Below are 16951 nucleotides of genomic sequence, written 5' to 3'. Positions count from 1 at the left end.
GAGCTCTTTTAAACCTCATAACAACCTACTAGGAGAGGCACTAATGTTGTTTCCTTTTTGCAAATGCAGAAATTGAGATGTAACACTATCAAGTAATTCACCCAGGATTGCATAGCTAGTCATGGCCAAACTCAGATCAAACAGTAGGAATCTGATGCAGGTACAGAGGAGACAGCACCTGAACTAGATCCTCAAAGAGAGGGAGGCCTTGGGGAAAAAGAGGGACATGGCAGGAGTGGTCCAGAAAGAGAGAAGAGTGGGTATAAAGGCCCAAGAATAGGAATGAATAAACTCCCACCTCCAGCCCTGAGAAAAGGCACCAAGTTTGACATGGTGGGTAAAGTCAGGCTCTAAAGAGGCTGGATAGTTTGTACCCGGGTATTTTCTTACTAATCTCCACACAAACTTACTAATCTTACTAATCTCCACACAAACAAAGTTTCAAGATAGCGAAAAAGTTCAGGTACCCTCTAAAATGTAGAAGCTTTTAGTCTCAATTCTTCTGTGTGTACTTTGATAGAAACTGCTTGTAGTTACTATAATTTTGAGAAGCATCTTAATTTTCCTGCTTTAAAATGAAGATATAAAAAAGCAAAATTAATGACAAAGATCTTCCCTTTCACACTCTCCAAATCCAAGTTAGGCTGTACACATCTTGGCCCCTGCAAGGAAGGCTGTATGGTACAATTTTCCTGATGGTAAAGCTAGTTTAAGGCTTGATATCTCCAAGTTTCATCATAAAAGACTTAAGCAACTGGCAGGAAGAAGGGGAGAAAAAGAAAAGTCATTAAAAGCACATTTGACTGCTTTCTGAATGGTGTTCCGTGGCTGTCTGTAGATAAAACTCGCAATATACAGAACATCAGAAATTTCTATAAAGTGTGTTATTCTGCTCCTTGTATACCGTCTGGAATCACAGTATCCCACTGTTTCCAGGAAAAAGACAAAGCAATTTTCAGGCTATTATCTATTCTAGTGCATCATCTAAAGGTGTTCTTACCTCACAGTTGCTGAGATCAAGAGAAACTCTCTTCAAGTTATGATTACAAGCCAGGCCCAATAACAGCGCTCTGAGGGGAGGAAACACACACACTTTAGATAAAAATTCCACTTGTTGCTCTAAAAATGTGTAAGCACACTGAACAAAACCCAGAGAAAGAAGAAGGCCTTTTCTGAATCATAGGTCAAGCACCAAGCAGCGTCTCACTTTTTAAAATGCCAACTGCATTTCCGCCCACCAAGAGTAGGGACAAAAATGACAGGGAAACACTCTTCTGTTTGACACAGAGCAGGTCCCTCATAAATGCGAAACCCGACAGGGTTGCTAATTCCTAAGGAAATAAACCAACAGTGCTCCTAATTGCACACTGAAATTAAATTGTGTTCATCACAAATAAACTGCCCCTTGCATCTGCTTGAGAACACCTTTAATAATGTTTAGAATATTATTAGGCAATTGTTATTAGAATAGCAAAGTAAAGCTAGTTTTCCCTAAGGGTTATGTTAATGGGGGAAGGCAGGCTCTAGAGTATTCCGGGATGTGAAATCATATCTAGATGAGTTTGTTAAAGGACTTGCAGAGGTGGGATGGGTAAGGGTGTACAGCATGGAAGATAAGGTACTAGTCTTGAGTTTGAGTGCAGGATCCTGCCTGTCTATCCAACTACTAGCTGGTCACAGGATAAACACCATCACCACTCTGCAAAGGATTTTTCTTATCTGCTTATGGAAGAGACTGGACTCATCATATGGATCTCACATGTAAGAGAATAAATTAACTCTACTTTTACAAGTCAGTCCTATAAAATCCACCACCACTGAACAGGCTTGAAACAAAAATTTCATACATGCACCCACATCCATTAATTACACCGAAAGGAAAAGAGACTCTCAACTAGGCCCTGTGAGAAGTACAAAGATGAGTATGAGAGGGTTGCCAATCTCAAGCAGAGGAAACAAATATGTGTGCAAATAACCATAATGCAAGGCAGACAGTTGTAAATACTAGAGAGTAGAACCAAGGCAACTGTCACCTGGGGGTGACTACCTGTTCTCAATGTTCCCAGGAAAGGCACCTCTACTAGCAGACTCCAAAAATACCCCAGGGGAAGGGGGAGGTGGGAAAGTAGGGAATTACTTCATGCCAAAGTCTCTGAGATTTTCCTCCATCCAGTGATTCTCTGGTCTCATCCACTGAGAGAGAATCCCCGAGGTGGGCAGAGTGCAGGAACTTGGCTGTTCCCAGCTGCGAAAACAGCTTACCCTGTGGGTAAGAAGGTCAAGGGGACTGCGTGTATCTTCGTTCCTTTAATCCAGTTCACTGTCCTCTCTTCTAAAACACTATCCTATGAAAAAGGTTGGGCATGTCTCATCTGTGTGTGTGCCTCTGTTCAAGTAATTATTCAAGAGTTTCTCTTTTCCTAAAAAGTGCCTTTTCGCCCTTTCTTTCTTGGGGGCAGTATTGAGCTACTGAAAGCTATTGGTACTAAGAACCAAAAGGCCGGTCCTCAAGTCCTGATTCTGTTACTGAGCATTGGGTAGCCTGAAGGACATCACTTTTCCTCTCTGTGTCTCAGGTTCTCATCAGCAAAATGGGAGAGTCAGGACATTACCAAAGAGGTCCCTACATTTCTAAGTTTTCAGTTTCTAGGACTTAGCCACATATTTTAACACTGTATTTGTATAATGCTTAGATGGAGGGAAAACTCCTCCTACTATTCTGACGAGTAGGTTAAGGACAAGGAAATAAATGGTGTCCTTTAAGATACTTAACTACAGAAGGCCAATGATTAAGAGGTAACGACTCATGAGACAAATATAAATAACCCACAGAAACTGTCCCTAGTAAAACAAAACAGAACAACTACAACAAAGCATCGCAGGCTCTGGGGGAAAACTCCATCACAAGGTGTGTTGTTTATTTTAACCCAGAGTGAACTGCCTTCACATCGCCATCCTCTCGGTCCTCAATCATTAGCGCCAAACTGACTAACAGAAGAATTTTTTTGTTTGTTTGTTTCTGCTTTATAACAAAGTGAATCAGTTATACATGTACATATGTTCCCATATCTCATCCCTCTTGCGTCTCCCTCCCTCCCACCCTCCCTATCCCACCCCTCCAGGCGGTCACAAAGCACTGAGCTGATCTCCCTGTGCTATGCGGCTGCTTCCCACTAGCTATCTCCCTTACTTTGGTAGTGTATATATGTCCATGCCTCTCTCTCGCTTTGTCACAGCTCACCCTTCCCCCTCCCCATATCCTCAAGTCCTTTCTCTAGTAGGTCTAACAGAAGAATTTGTATGTCATCTCCACGGCTCTGGCAGCGTCACCATGTTCTTAAAAAGCCCTGAAATACTTTAATGTGGACAGAAAAGAGCCTCCAAGGAAAAACACAATTATGAAATAAGCAATTCCATCAAGAGAAGTTGCATTTCTTTAGCTTTCTCTCTTACGGCTACTGATCTCCCTTTAAGAAATGAGGGCCTCCTTCTGCCCCTCTTGGTGCTTGGGGATACAACGTGGGTTTAGGAACAGGATTGAGCCAGTGTCCGCTGGCTGACAGCAGTGGACTCTGCAATGTGCCTCCCAGAGCCCCCTCAGCTGTCGGTCCTCTTTGGGGTCTGCCTCAGCCCAAGACAAGTGCCTCGCCCAAAGTCACATCTGCTTCTGGGGCAGCCTGTATGCAAGGACTGATCAACACAGGGGTATACGGGCCCAGCCTCGTCGCCCAGCTCAGGGACATTCTAGCAACAAAGCTCCCATCGGGTTGGCTGAGGTCTTCACTGTGATAGCCTCAGTTCAACTTGCCCTCTGTCCCATCCTGCTTTCTTCCTGCTCCCCATCCACAGGTGGGATCGCAAGAGCACTTCCTAATAAACATCCTACATGCTAATCTCCATCTCTGACTTGGCTTCCCAGAAAACCCAAGCTGCGATGGCAGTGAGTTTTCACAAATTACTTAGCTTCTGTGAGCTTCCATTTCCTCAGCTGTAAAATAGGGATAATGATACCTTCCCACGGCTGTTGTCAACACTGCACGTGACAGTTTGTGGGTAAGCAGCCAGTTGTGTGTCTAACTTAGGGCAGTGCTTGGCAAGTTCCTTTCCATCCTCACCCCCTCACAGGCAAACCCAAGCACCTCAGTTTTGTTATATCTTTTCAAATTATAGTATCACATTAAATGTACATCCAGAATTTTGTTTACAGAATCTTTGGCCATGAAGCCTTTTTCCTCATATTAAAATTTTTACTGAGCAAAACACAGACCTGAAGAGACTACGGGCATACCTCATCGTATTACATGTCACAGATATTGCGTGTTTTTACAAATTGAAGGTTTACGGCAATTCACATGAAGCAAGTCTATTGGTGCCACTTTTACAACAGCATTTGCTCACTTCGTGTCTCTGTGTCACATTTTGGCAATTCTCACAATATTTCAAACCCTCCACCAGCAAAAAGATTACGAGTCGCTGATGGCTCAGATGATGGTTAGCACTGTTGAGCAATAAAGTGTTTTTTATTTAAGATATGTACATTTTTTTGGACATAATGCTATTTGCACACTTAATAAACTACACTATAGTGTAAACATAACTTTTAAATGCACTGGGAAACCCCCAAATTCGTGTGACTCGCTTTATTGCAATATTCACTTTATTGCAGTGATCTGGAACCAAACCCACAACATCTCCGAGGTCTGCCAGTACTGATTTATTATTAAACATTAACATAAATAACAACAGGTCACAAGATTTAACACTGACCTGTAATAAAGTACAGTAAATCCAGCGTTGTTGTGGTGAGGATTATTCTATAAAATCAATTGTACTGATCAATGAAGAACTACTCTATATTTTACAGGAACCAGCAACACTGAATTAGTATACCATGTGCCTATCACTAAAACTACTTTGAATATGCTAATCTCCCGCTGATACGATGTGATAAAAGCAAGTCTGGTTTTGCTTTCTACTCAGTGCCTTCCTGGCATCTAGTCTGTTATAAATGCTCAATAAATATCAGTTGAATGAATGTGGTTAAATTATAATGGATCCCCTTTAGAATATTGATGCTGATAGCTTTATTAACATCCATACAGACAGCCTAATCATGTTTTTACAATTTGCAGCTGTTATATTTAGAGATTTCTATTACAAAGATTCAATTCTTCCTCTTTTTTTTTAAAAACAGGCCGCTATAACATTGCCCAGCCGCTCCGCGGCACGTGGGATCCCCCCGGACCGGAGCACGAACCCGTGTCCCCTGCATCGACAGGCGGACTCCCAACCACTAAGCCACCAGGGAAGCCCAGGATTTTTTTTTTTGCACGGGTGGATCAACTCTTCTTAAAGGCATCCATTGTTTTAGTCATATGGTACTTTGTAGAAAACTAATCAAGAATTTCACACCTCTCAAAAAGAAAAGAAAAGGCAATTTACAAATTAGATGATTAATTTTCTAGTAGAACGAATAGCAGACATTGATTTTAACATTTCATACAAATTGCAAGGGAACAAATTGAATGCTGATTTACATGTCAGCTGAGGAAAGGAGAAATCTGTGCATACGTGTGAACACACCTGACAACGTAGATATTCATAACCACTTGAAAATGTTCTTTTGACTCAGAATTAGATTCTATAGTCCTTTTGATTATTTCTGGCAATGGTGAAAAGAAATTCAAGGATAACAAATTATTCTAAAAAGTTCAACTTTACCATGACACCTACACTAAGGATATTAACCCATAAGTTTCCTGCCAAGTAAAAATACCAAACAAATAGATACCTAGGTGATTCAGAAAACAAAGCACCTAAAAATTGTTTCTGTTGTACACATGTGTATAGCCTTTGCTTATTACTGTTAGTAGAAATATTGAGAAGAGATTTTAAAATGCACACAAGAATATACCTAAAATGGACTGAACAGAGGTCAAAAGAAAGGTGATGGTACCCAGAAACACAACTTTTATAGATCAGTGACTACTGCCAATGTCACAAACCAAAGGAAGATTTTTTTTTCATAGAAGATGCAATAATACCAACAGCGTACAATGTACTCAGAAAGAATTTGACTTCCTTTGTGACCCAAAGTAAAAAGGCATTTTTATCGGCCTTGTCTGTCTTAGACGTACGTCTAAGGATTGTACGTCTTTTTCCCTTCCCTCAAGCACATTCCTAATAACAAATTGAACTTTAAAAAGCTCTGGAGAAAATGAATTCACCACTCACTTTAAGGGCTCAGGAGACAGTTTTGTGCCTGAAAGGTTGATTTGCATCAGAGCCAGAGAACTACTAAAAAACTGCTTGAAAGATGGGGGTACTTCTTTTCCTTTCCTGAAAAACAAAACATGAGAGTCTTACATGCAGTTAAACTTCCATCTCTGCACCCCACTTCCAAACTGGCACAATTATTCATCGGTAAATTCAAACACTGTGACATAATCCATGAACTGGTTGTGTTTCAGTAGAAAGTTAAAGGTAAAAAGAAACAAAATGTCTGGAAGTTAAATAAATTAATTCAGTGTACTTTTGAAAATTATGTAGGAGAGGTTAAGAAATGTCATTAAGTCTTGAAAACATTTGATTCCTAGTCTTTGTAGCCAAAGAACTCATTGTGTTCCACCCCCTAGTTCTTCAGGAAACTCCATATTTGAATTTTTAAGAAATAAGTCAAAGAAGATACGTATTTCTCACCAATTTAAAGAGCCTTCCCACTGGGTGGCATCAGACTGTTAAGGATCACTACCTGTGTTTGGCTATGTTTTCAGATGCAGCAGGTCTCAGACACAACGGGATTGTGACCAGATGTCAAGTCTGATTGGCAAGAAGCCTGCATGACAAATATCCTACTCGGCTCTTATATCCACACCACAGATCTAATTATTTCAGGCCAAATATTAGAATAAAGACAAAACTCCAGAAAGAAATGCTTATAACCTCCAAATACGTCCCCTTGCTATTCCAATGGGAAGTATATGAATCAAATCATACAACTCAATAAGAAGACAGAGTCAACACTATGAGGATTTAAGAAAAGATTCCAGAGTCAAAATTGGAATATGAATGCTTTGTCTGTTTTGTTCTATCTGACAGAATTGTTGGAAGGTCTGAGTAAGTACAGCACTTAGCCTGATGCATTGTAAACACTTATTCAATGAGAGTTATTCATATTCTGTGGTGGGAATCATAGACTCTCAGGGCAGAGGCCGTCCTAGGGGTCGAATTCAACCACAGAACATTCAACAATATTTTACGTACAGAGGTCTAGGAAACCTGTCAATATTTGAAAAAGGTTTTAAAACAGGACAATTTCAGGCTGAGAAGAAATACCTAAGCAACCAGAATATCTATTTAAGAGGATGAAAAATACACTTAAGAGGAAAGAGAATTCTGGTAGAATACATATTAGACGTTTCAAAACAACTCTGGTCCCCGACAGACGCTTGTATATAGTGTTCATTTTCTTTTTCTTTTTTTTTAATTGAATAATTGAAGTAAAGGTGAATTACAATGTTGTGTTAATTACTGTTGTATAGCGAAGTGACTCAGTTATATATACATTCTTTTTCTGATGAGCAGACTTTGGCAGACTTCAGAAATGGGGTCTTGGTAACATGAATAAATTGAGGGTGGCTAGCAGCCAAAATCTCAGGAAAAACAAAAAAATTAACCTGCCTTGTATTCCCTGAAGTACAATGGGATGTGAGTGGAAGTGATGTGTGTGATTTCCAGCGACAAGTTTTACCATGATCCTTTCTCCTCCACTATGTGACTGTCAACGTACTAGAAAGAGGCTGCTCTGCCTCCCAGAGTGATGTGGCTAACCCATAAGGCACATGTCACAAAACTGCTGTTGCTGAGAGCTGTGGAGAGGGTGGAGGGTTGGGGGGACCATTTGTTACTGGAACAACCTGACCTATCCTGACTGCTACACTTATGAAATTATCTGTGAACCAAAGTATGAACAGCCTGGCTAACAATCCACAACTCAGTGTAAATGCAGCAATTTCTACATAATTACTAAGGGCTTTCTATGGTTATATCTAGGTAAGGTAGTGGGTACTAAACAGTTTAATCACAGCCTCTCATTTGGAAGACAAGGAAATTTGTTAGCACAATTCCAGCTCTATAAGCTTAATAGCTCTACTTAGGACCAGTCATCACAGAATTCACAGTAGTATGAATTCAAAAGAGCTGATTAGATGAAAATCCTTATCACCTATGATATCATTTCTAACCCAGTTCCTCAGTCTATTATAGCTCCACCAAAGCATGGCTTCATAAGCTGACTTCAAATACGTGAGTGGTCTGGGTGGTCAAGTTAATACCCTCTAAGGCCTTTGAAATAAAGTATCTTAGAAAACTCTCAACTTCTCCCACCATTTTATCTCCTACATTTTACTCTCTCTGATCTTATCCTATTGAGGTATATGTGGCATATTTTTGCTATCACAGACATTTACATACTGTAGAAGTAACGGACCAAGAATACTTTAAAATATAGAATAACTCACTATGAGGCATAATTGTAGAATAAAGCATGCTGAATTGTGAATTTTCCGAACAAGTGACTGTTATCCCTTTGAATATGTAAAGTTTTCAAAAAGTTAACCAATAAAAATACCTCCATATTTCTAATATTTCTAATATTAAGCCATTCTCCATGTTATTAAAGAGCATATAATGACTAAAATATTGTTTACGACTTGTGGTAATAATTACAAATGGTAAGTGTTGAAATGTATTAATACACTAGATGGTTCCAGAATTCCACAGTTACATCACCCATGTACTTTTCATAATTTTTCTGCATTCTGCCATTCTAAGTCACTGCTGTGTGTGACTACTTCTGCTTCTAATCTACTGCCTGATTTTGCAAACAATTCTAAGTCGGGAAGGTAGAAGTGAGGTACTCAGGCGGGCCCTCCACTTCTACAAATCAGAATGCATGAGCTCTGGGGTGACGATTCTCTTTATCTCCCAGACACAGTTGATACTTAATTCAAAGTGTATTATTGAGAAACACCCACAGAAGTTTCTAAAAGGGTCTTTACCATATTAAGAGAGAATGCCTGTCCACATATGAGAAATAGTACATTATTACATCGTTCATATAGGCAGTCTGGAGTTATTGATAATAACATTGTCCTGCAGGGAAAAAAGATATAATAAAAACTTGAACTTTCAAGGTCTAATATTCATAGATAATGATTTAGGACCATCCCCTTTCGTGCGCAACATTCACCCTTTATCACTCTGTTTTCATCTCACTACAACTTTCTCTGAGAGAAAGACACTCCTAGATGAGAACGATAGCAGGAATAAATCCATACCGGTGAGAAAAGACAGTTCTGGAGAGATTGAGCACAGCTAAATACTGAAGGCAGCCACGGAGAAGAGCTCCACAGACCTGGGAAAGAAACAAGGCTCTCTTATTTTCAAATATTTCTAGGACTCGGAGAATATTTTATTGGGACGAAAGCCCATTGTTTCCCATCTAAATATGGGACCCCCATATTTGAGACCCCCCCGAGCAATATAAAAAAATATTACCATGTCCAGGGAACATTCTGTATTGGACAAATCCAGATGAGCAATGGCATTTGGCTGGGCCAAAAAACTGTACATGGACTTGAATAAAAAGCAAAAACCAAATATGTTAGGATCCAGAAACACACATGCATACACTCGCGCATGCACACACGATGTTAAGTTAACATTTTAAAATCAAGTTGCCCAAATCCACTGAGGATCATCCTCTACTCTTCCCAAGAGAGTGGCAGAATTTTCTGTCATTCCATTACCTTCCCTGAGAGCAAAATCCCAAAGAATATTTTAAAGTATGTTTAAGTTGAAGAAAGGCCAAATGGAGTCCTGGCTACCAAACCCCCGTTTTGTTACACATGGCTCCGTTTTCCTGATTAGCTCCATTTTTATGACACAATTTGGAACAGTGCTAATTCATTTTAACTGCTGAGATTGAAATACCACCTGAATTGCAGCCACCCTACCAAAATGCTAATCACTTTTGAAAGTGTTTAAGGAGCCACTAATTTGAATTTGAACCACAGGATGGTGGTCTCGGGCTATACTCTCTTCAGTTCAAGAAAATAATTTTTCTATCCTTAGTTACTTCCAAAATCTAACAAGAAAGGGCCTGACAGCACTATTAGGTTTTTTTTTTTTTCTTAATCTCACTTATAACTAAGACCCTCCAGTTTCTAGAGTGTCACAATGCCTAAACTATACCCTCATCCCCATGCAAGGCTATCAAAACAATAAAATGAACAACTCTGTTATTCTCTAATAGCCCTGTGTGAGTAGGTGGTGCCAGCATCCACCAACAGCCACCAAATCCCAGCTCCTGCCACCAGGCAAATAGCTGAATTCTGCTTTGCTTCACTGGATGCCACGAGATACTTGCAAAAACAAACAAGCTTACATTGAGAGGTCCTAGTCCTTGGCAAAGACTCGTAAGTGTAGCAGCTTAGCTATAGATGCTTGAGAAAACTCCTCTTGACCAAGGAATTCAGAATAGCAAAAGACTGGCCTGTAAATATTTTAGAATAACCAGACATACAATGTACTGTATTATGAAAAGTTCTGATTCAGAAAAATAATCTTGTTCTGACTTAATGAAGATCTGATTCTCTGTCTTTGCCTGGCACTGTGAGTTTACTCCTGGCCACCAGCTGGGGGAGCTCTAATCACCCTCAAGCGGTGACAAGACCCAACCTGGCCAACACTTCTCCAGCAGTCCCTGCTAGGCTGCTCTCCTGGAAAGCACAGGGCCAGGTAAGCCCCTCCCTGCACCTGCTGAATGGCTCTCAGAACCTCAGCCTGTCGGGGCTAGAAGCCCACTGTCACTCGGCTTCATCATTCCACTTGCCCTTCCCCAGAGGCAAGCTGGGACAGGACTCCTGGCTGGCTACTTTGCTGTCTTGGGTAACTGTCAATGCCCCTATGTTAGCAGCCTTCTTGTTTAATCTTCAAGCTCTTCTTTTACCTTTCTCTCTATTCTGCTAGTTTGTCACTGTAATGTTTTGGTGGTTTCACATCGGACTCCTTGTTTCATCTTGGGAGGAGCAGATTTATGAATCATCAGTGAAAGTGACAACCACAATTGGACAACACACTGAAAAAGTCATGGCACACCAGGAAGCAAGTACTAATATTATGTTAATGAGTTCAAGTGTAAGGGAGAGGAAAATAACTACGAAGAGGGCTGTGGCAACATTCCCTGTCTTACAGGGAAAGGAAAACAGAAGAGAAATGAGAATACATGTCACAGCGTTTTTCACTCCCATAAAGCAATGGAATGTAAATTAAGGTCCTTTGAAGAGGTCCATGTGCTGTGGGTCCCACCCCATTGGTAAGGGAGCATTTCTTCTAAATTCTATCCTGTGACTAGAGGGGACTATTCACCCCATCTGGCAATGAGATCATACCTAATTCACTGTATCAATAAGATCTGCCAAACATTTATATTACTGATTCAGCTGCATGAAAAATCTTGTTATAGTTGAGGGGAAACTTCTTGCCTTCACACTCAAACGTTCAGGAGTGGCCCCAGCTGACTCCTAACCCTCCCCCTCTCTACTGTGATCATGGAATATGGGACTGAAGTTCATCCCAATATCCCCCTTTCCATCACAAACTATGTTTTTAAAAAGCCACCAGTCTTCTTAACAATTATTTAATGATGAAATAATTCATTTTATGTTTCCAATCTTTCTTATCAGGCAATTTTAACAGGTGCAATAATGTTTTGAAGTGGAGAAAAAAATTCCTTCAGAAAAAGTATTTCCAAAAAGAATTTAAACTTCAACAGTCTTAAGTGAGGGGGGATAAAATCTCTAGAATAGGCTACATTTAGTAAAGGAAGGCTCTGGAACATTTCTCTAAAACTCTTCATAAGCTCATGACTAAATGATTTGAAGGTGTCATGATAAAGGGAGATGTGGGGAAATATGTTTCGAAATCATTCCAGGGTTAGTAAGTACAGCTTCTTTGAAGATGGCAGTAAGGAAAAGAAAACCTACCGAGAGGTCATCTCCGCGAAGGATGTTCCCTGAGAGGTCCAGATGGTTAAGAGTGGTGGCGGTCAACAGGTTGGCACTGAGTGACTGAGAAAGGCTATTCACCCCTGCAACATTGATGAGATCCAGGCTCAGTTTCCACTCCAGGAACCAAAAAATGAGGTTTGTGAGTTTCTTTAAACGGTCTAGCAGCCCCATCAACCTGCAGGACTGAGGTTAACCATAAGCCCTGTCCCCAAAAGGCAGCTCTAGGATGGTCTTTTGACAGGAAGAACAGGTTAGTCACAGACACGACCAACTCACTGAGTAGGAGAAAGAAACAGAATCAGCTTCATTTTGCTCTACTTCTAATGATGTGGAGGGAAAGGATTTTACTTTGAAGTCTTAAAATGATGCAAGCAGTCTAACTGGGCATTTTCGTCCTTCTCTCAATCCTGCCAGGTGGTTCTTGCCTTAATGTACAGTATTGAAAGCATGCAGATGCAAATTCAGATACTTTAGGCTACTGAAAGTACTTGGAAGTTAATACAGGAATGCACTGCTCTACTTAACATATTACACTCAAGGCAAAATTTAGATTGAAATGGACTTTACAAAGAGCTAATGACATGTACACACTATTTATATACATAACATAAATGGTTCAAGTTAAAGTCAACTGAAATAAACTGATAAATACCACCTCAAAAAACAAAGAATGAACACATGAGGAGGGTAAGATTATTCCGTGCAGAGAGACGTATGGTCTACTATCTGTGGGTAACAGGAATTGAAACAGGCCTGTTAGTCAGGAACTTGTGGTGGGTAGATTTTCACCAGGTCACTTCAAAATGGGAGCCCAGAAGAGGCTGGTCCCTCCCTGGGATTCAAAGAGGTCAATACACACAATTATCACTGATGATTATCCTTCAGATAACTGGGATATGGACACTGCAAAGCTCTTCATGTTTCTACTGAAAGTCCATGGTTCTAAATCGTATATTTTGGAAATATGGCTATTTCTAAGGTGGGTATACTTTCATAAATCATTGTTTTTCTTGTTTTTCAGTAAAATTCTTCGTGAAAATCCCAGCCTATCTTAACCACCCGAAAGGGAAACAGGGAACGGGGTTTTTGCCTGCACATGGACAGAGCCTTCCTCAGGATAAGGGGCGAGGGTCAGGCCAGAACTGGTCACGGCTGCAGGACCCAAGGAGGCACTCCAAGAAAAAAAAAAAAGCTGAGGGTTACAAGTACTCTGCTCCACGTTTAGAATGTTTGGTGCATGGCACTCACGGAGGGATTACTACCTCATCCTTCAGCTTTGGAGAGTTACAGAGAACCAACTCCAGTGTGTGTCCAATAAAGGCTACTGAGCCATTTCTTGATGGTGAGTGTCCATTTGGGTTTGTAGAGAAGACTCAGAGGCAGAGAGGGGAAAATGTTTTACTTAAGTACATGGAAGAATTTCTTGGCCATCAACTCAACATTTATTAAGCGCTCATAACGTGCTTATCAAATGCTGGGGATTCGGGAGATACGTGTAAATAAGACCCATTCTTTGCCCTCAAAAAGTTCAAAGACCACCACGAAAGAAGCTAAATAAATTCCAGGATGAAAAGCCAGTGCTACACGAGGAGTATTTATTCAATACAACAAATCTTTATTTAAGGCCTACTGTATACCAGGCATGGGCTTCTGAGACCCAGGGGATACTCTTTCACCCTCTCAAAGCCAGTCCAGTGGGAGACCCAGACAGTTGAATAATCAAGCGACGTCAATACTATCAAAGAGGTAAGAGACAAGAGCTTTGCAGTGAAGGAGGCAGAGGTTTGATTAACTGTGTTAGATAAAAGGAACTTGCAATGGCCCATAGAAAAGGTTAATTTCTGGAGGCAACTTCTATGATTGCTTAAATGACCAGCTTCCTTCAGTTTGCCCTGTTATTGGTAACATCAATGTATTTTGAAATGGAATAATCGAGTCCAAAACCTGTGGAAAATATCAGACTCTCATCCAGAAAATCATTTTTAAAAATTATGTCCCTAGTGGGGTATAACAAAACTCAATAAATAAATTCCGAGATTAGAAGGTGAAATTAGCCTTGACAGCAAAACGCTCCTTGCCAAGCGTGGGCGCTTGGCAGTTGGCCAACATTTGAATAGAACTGGGAGAGAATCATGTTATCATGATCAGCTTCAAGCTACTGAAACAGAATGAAGGATTTCCTCCCCCACCTCTGGAGCCTACATCCACATGAGGCCTGTGTTAATAACGCACTAATAGCAGGAAATCACAAAAATGTAGGATGGAAAAAATCAGGGCTCTTCCAACCCAAAGTATGCACAGATCTTCATGCTATCGTCGATTCTGGTTGTCTAGTGATTTTGACCATTCTTCATATTTATTATTGGAGTGTTTACAGCTGGAAAAAGGTGGTACCAGATGGCCCTGCATTGACATAATCTGGCAACCAGCAGGACATTTACTAGAAATCCAGAAAACTATCACTTAGCTAACATCTGAGGAAGAGAAAGGATATTTGCAGACAGTGTGGATGTCATGGGCAGATTTAAAAAAAAAATCTGTCTTGAATTATGAGCCATGAATATAAACGTTTTCATGGGACGAAAATATAAATGTGAGTCAAATTCAGCAAAAGCTTAAAACTACAATTTAATCTGAGTTATTCTGAACCTGCAAAACCTTTCAGATCCTTTGTGACAGTCTGCAAGAATACTGAAAACCTTTAAGAAATCGATTTTTTTTTAAAAAACAACATTTCAAGATATACATCTTAGGAAGGGCAACTTAAAATTCTTTGGGTCACATGTTATAAAACAATATTAATCCTCAAACACGTTTTATTGAAGAGAAGAGATAAAGGTGTTGATCTTTATTTGTGAAGGGTATAGGGCATGTGGGGCTGTCCCGATTCACAAGGAAGTTGAGGAACCCAGCTCTGCCTAGGGAATCTGCCCACTCTCATCACACTGGAAGGGACAGGGCATCAGTGAGTGGGTAGCACTCAGGTGCCTCAGAACCCAAACCTGCCCTCAGAAGGATCAATGATCATAGCATCCCTCTATCTGTCTTATAGTAATTAACAACTAAGTCAAGTAAATATAATCAAGTTTAAAAACAAAAAACAAAAAAAACCTCTACCTAAAGAAAGAGTTAGACTTATGAAGCACATAATAAATGATTAACATTTTAATGTGTGGAGAATTCAAATGAATAAAGAAAAAAATTGATACTGTAAACAGAACAGTAACAGAGGAGGGGGACTAGCAATTTCCTCCAAAAGAAATACAAGTGACTAAGGAACAAGGCAGGAAAAGCTACTTAAGCAATAACTGAAGAAATTAAAATTAAAATAGCAGAATACTTTTGTTCATATGCTTGATAAACAATTAAAACAGAGAACAATATCTACTGATAGTGAGAGTGTAGAGAGGGTTATATGAAATACCTGGAGGACAACTCGACAATGAATATCAGAAAACGCTTTTAAAAATGTGTGCAAACACTTGGGCTTCCCTGGTGGCGCAGTGGCTGAGAGTCCGCCTGCCAATACAGGGCACACGGGTTCGTGCCCCAATCCAGGAAGATCCCACATGCCGCGGAGCGGCTGGGCCCGTGAGCCATGGCCGCTGAGCCTGCGCGTCCGGAGCCTGTGCTCCGCAACGGGAGAGGCCACAACAGTGAGAGGCCCGCATACAGCAAAACAAACAAACAAACAAACAAAAATGTTTGCAAACTCTGATCTAGCAATTCTACTTACAGGAATTTATCCTAAAGAAGAAATTAACACATGACCATATATAGAAGTCATTTTAGTGTTCTTTGCACTACTGAAGAATTTTAAATGATCTAAATGTACAACAGATCATTTAAATAAATTAGGGAACATTCTGCATACGCTGAACTATGGCATAGCCTTTGAAAGTGGACCAAGTATTTACTGACATAAATGATCACAATTTACTACAGGGGGCAGGGGAGGAAGCTTATGAGATAGTAAGCACAGTATAATTGCATATATGCATGTGAGTGTTTTTTGTAGGTATGTATATAAATAAACTATGTACAGGCAGAAAACAGTGTGGAAGGATGGGTACCAAGTTGTCAACAGTGACAGTCTTGTAATGGCTTGGTACTGGCATTACAAGTAATTTTTGCTTTCTCGTTTATACGTTTCAGTATCTTCTAAATCTTTACCATAAATATGTAATGCATCGATAATCATCAGAAAAAAAAGGTTTTTATGAAACTAATTTGCTGAGGTAGAAGAGTGATAACAAAAAGGGACTACACACACTTAGCTTTAAGATCTGTAGATGGCTTCAGGCATCAAGACAGAAAACACTGGCTCCTGGGGAAATGTTTCCCTTTGGAAAGTTGCTTTTATGCCTTCATCTTAAACATGTGGGTACAAATGTGTGCACATAAAATCATGGGACGTATGGAACCACCCCCAATTTCAAATCACTCAGTGAAACTGTATGGTCAGAATAAAGTATGACTAGATGGACAGAAAACCATTCTGGGACCACTTTGCTTCACCCACTCATCCACGACACATTTAGTGAGAACTTCCAGTGTGTTGGGTGCCAGGGACATGGCAATGAATGAGGCAAAGCCCTTACCATCCAGAACCTCCCAGGCTAGGACACAACCAAAATACAATGGGAGACGCACTAAAACTGAGGAACTTACAAATTCCTGTGCTATGGAACACAGAGAAGGGAACATCTGGTCCCACAGGGTGTGGTGAGAGGAGGCTGTCTGAGAGGCTTCAAAGAGAAAATGGGATAGAAACTGAATCTTCCAGGAGCAGCAGTCATTCACCAGATTTGTAGGTGCGACACTGCGGTTGTCCCAGGCGAAATAAAAGCATATAAAAACACACAACAGAGGGAAGGAAG

General features: G+C 40.3%; 1 protein-coding gene across 3 annotated transcripts in view; it reads right to left on the bottom strand.

Moving 5' to 3' along the window:
- Positions 1-16951, bottom strand: part of CARMIL1 (capping protein regulator and myosin 1 linker 1) — a 319600-nt gene that overhangs the window by 111728 nt on the left and 190921 nt on the right. For all 3 annotated transcript variants that reach the window (XM_024751952.1, XM_024751953.1, XM_024751954.1), the window contains exons 13-17: positions 12048-12151; positions 9559-9636; positions 9339-9415; positions 6235-6339; positions 1001-1070 (exon numbers count right to left, since the gene is read on the bottom strand). In XM_024751952.1, the coding sequence (XP_024607720.1) occupies positions 1001-1070; positions 6235-6339; positions 9339-9415; positions 9559-9636; positions 12048-12151 (434 nt within the window). The remainder of the gene's footprint in view (positions 1-1000; positions 1071-6234; positions 6340-9338; positions 9416-9558; positions 9637-12047; positions 12152-16951) is intronic.

Source organism: Neophocaena asiaeorientalis, unplaced genomic scaffold (genome assembly GCF_003031525.2).
Source record: "Neophocaena asiaeorientalis asiaeorientalis breed wild unplaced genomic scaffold, Neophocaena_asiaeorientalis_V1.1 scaffold165, whole genome shotgun sequence".
Lineage (NCBI taxonomy): Eukaryota > Metazoa > Chordata > Mammalia > Artiodactyla > Phocoenidae > Neophocaena > Neophocaena asiaeorientalis.
Note: the sequence above shows the minus strand (reverse complement) of the source record. Positions and strands in the feature narration are given on the sequence as shown.